The sequence below is a fragment of the Corylus avellana genome, chromosome ca1 (assembly GCF_901000735.1).
Source record: "Corylus avellana chromosome ca1, CavTom2PMs-1.0".
NCBI lineage: Eukaryota > Viridiplantae > Streptophyta > Magnoliopsida > Fagales > Betulaceae > Corylus > Corylus avellana.
Window position 1 is genome coordinate 33,211,053 of NC_081541.1, and position 1,061 is coordinate 33,212,113.

The 1,061-nt window shown below is 41.2% G+C and overlaps 1 protein-coding gene across 1 annotated transcript; it reads right to left on the reverse strand.

The window, feature by feature from the left end:
- Positions 1–315: 315 nt before the first annotated feature.
- Positions 316–1,056, reverse strand: LOC132170254 (GATA transcription factor 5-like; the record flags this gene model as incomplete). Its single annotated transcript, XM_059581167.1, has 1 exon — positions 316–1,056. A coding segment is annotated over one exon (537 nt), but the record flags the coding sequence as incomplete, so codon positions are not given.
- Positions 1,057–1,061: the final 5 nt, after the last annotated feature.

Sequence of the window (1,061 nt, forward strand, 5' to 3'; positions counted from 1 at the left end):
TAAAGTATGATTAGAAAATTGTAATAGAAGTTGTAAGATATGTTTGCTAGTGCTTTGGAAGGTAATTTTTGGTTTTAGTTTGAAAAAGTATTAAGATATATCTCACAAGTTTAGAGCAAATTGCTCTTTCTTTGTAGAGCTAGCCTTGGCTCTAGTTTATTATTATGGTTGAATGAGAAGTGAATCATTATTAAAAAAAAAAGGGGTATTGAAGATGTAAATGTTAGAATAATATTGACTTTTTAAGAGGGTTTTGTGAGATTTTGGTCTTTTGGGTTGCTTGTTAGAAGAATATACCCAAACATTTTCCAATAAGAAATGGAAAGATAATAAACCTCTTACCCTCTTTCATCAAACGTACCTTCAAATAATATACTAAGCACTATCACAACCAGTATAAAAATAAAAATATAAATAAAAAATCTGACAGCTATAACTAAGATCCTACGGCTACGACCAAAGATGAAAAAACTAACGCGGTACAACCCGGTTCACATGTTGCCCATTTTATTAGTTAGACTATCCAAAACTTGATACCATCTGGGTCAACATGGATTCCGGTTCAGTCATCATCTCCTTTCTCTTCCTCATCTCCAACACTTTCCGGTGACTATTCGAATGAACATCGCCGGAAAAAGTCGGACTACAGGCCGGTCTATACTCTGGGAAAAGCCGGCCGGACTTGTACCGGACCCCACAAGCGTTGCAAAGCGTTTTGGCACCGAGTGGACCGGTTCTCCACTGCGGGGTCTTCTGCACCTGGCAGTGGCTGCACCGACGCTGAAACTGGGAACCACCTGACGCGCTACCGGTTTGAACCGCCGGTTTCTTCTTCTGCTTCTTCATGGGCGGTTCAGCAAAATCGAATAACTCCATGGTTTGAACCGTATTGGTAAAGATAAGACAAGGTGTCGAAGAAAACCCAGGAGAAGATGCCGAAGAAGACGGTGGTGAGGATTGGGTGAGCGGTGAACCAAGTCTCCAAACGCGTTTAACGGCTCTTGTCCTTTTGCTTCTGGCTTTCGATGGAACTCCTGAAGGAAAAAATGGAGGTCTCGGTC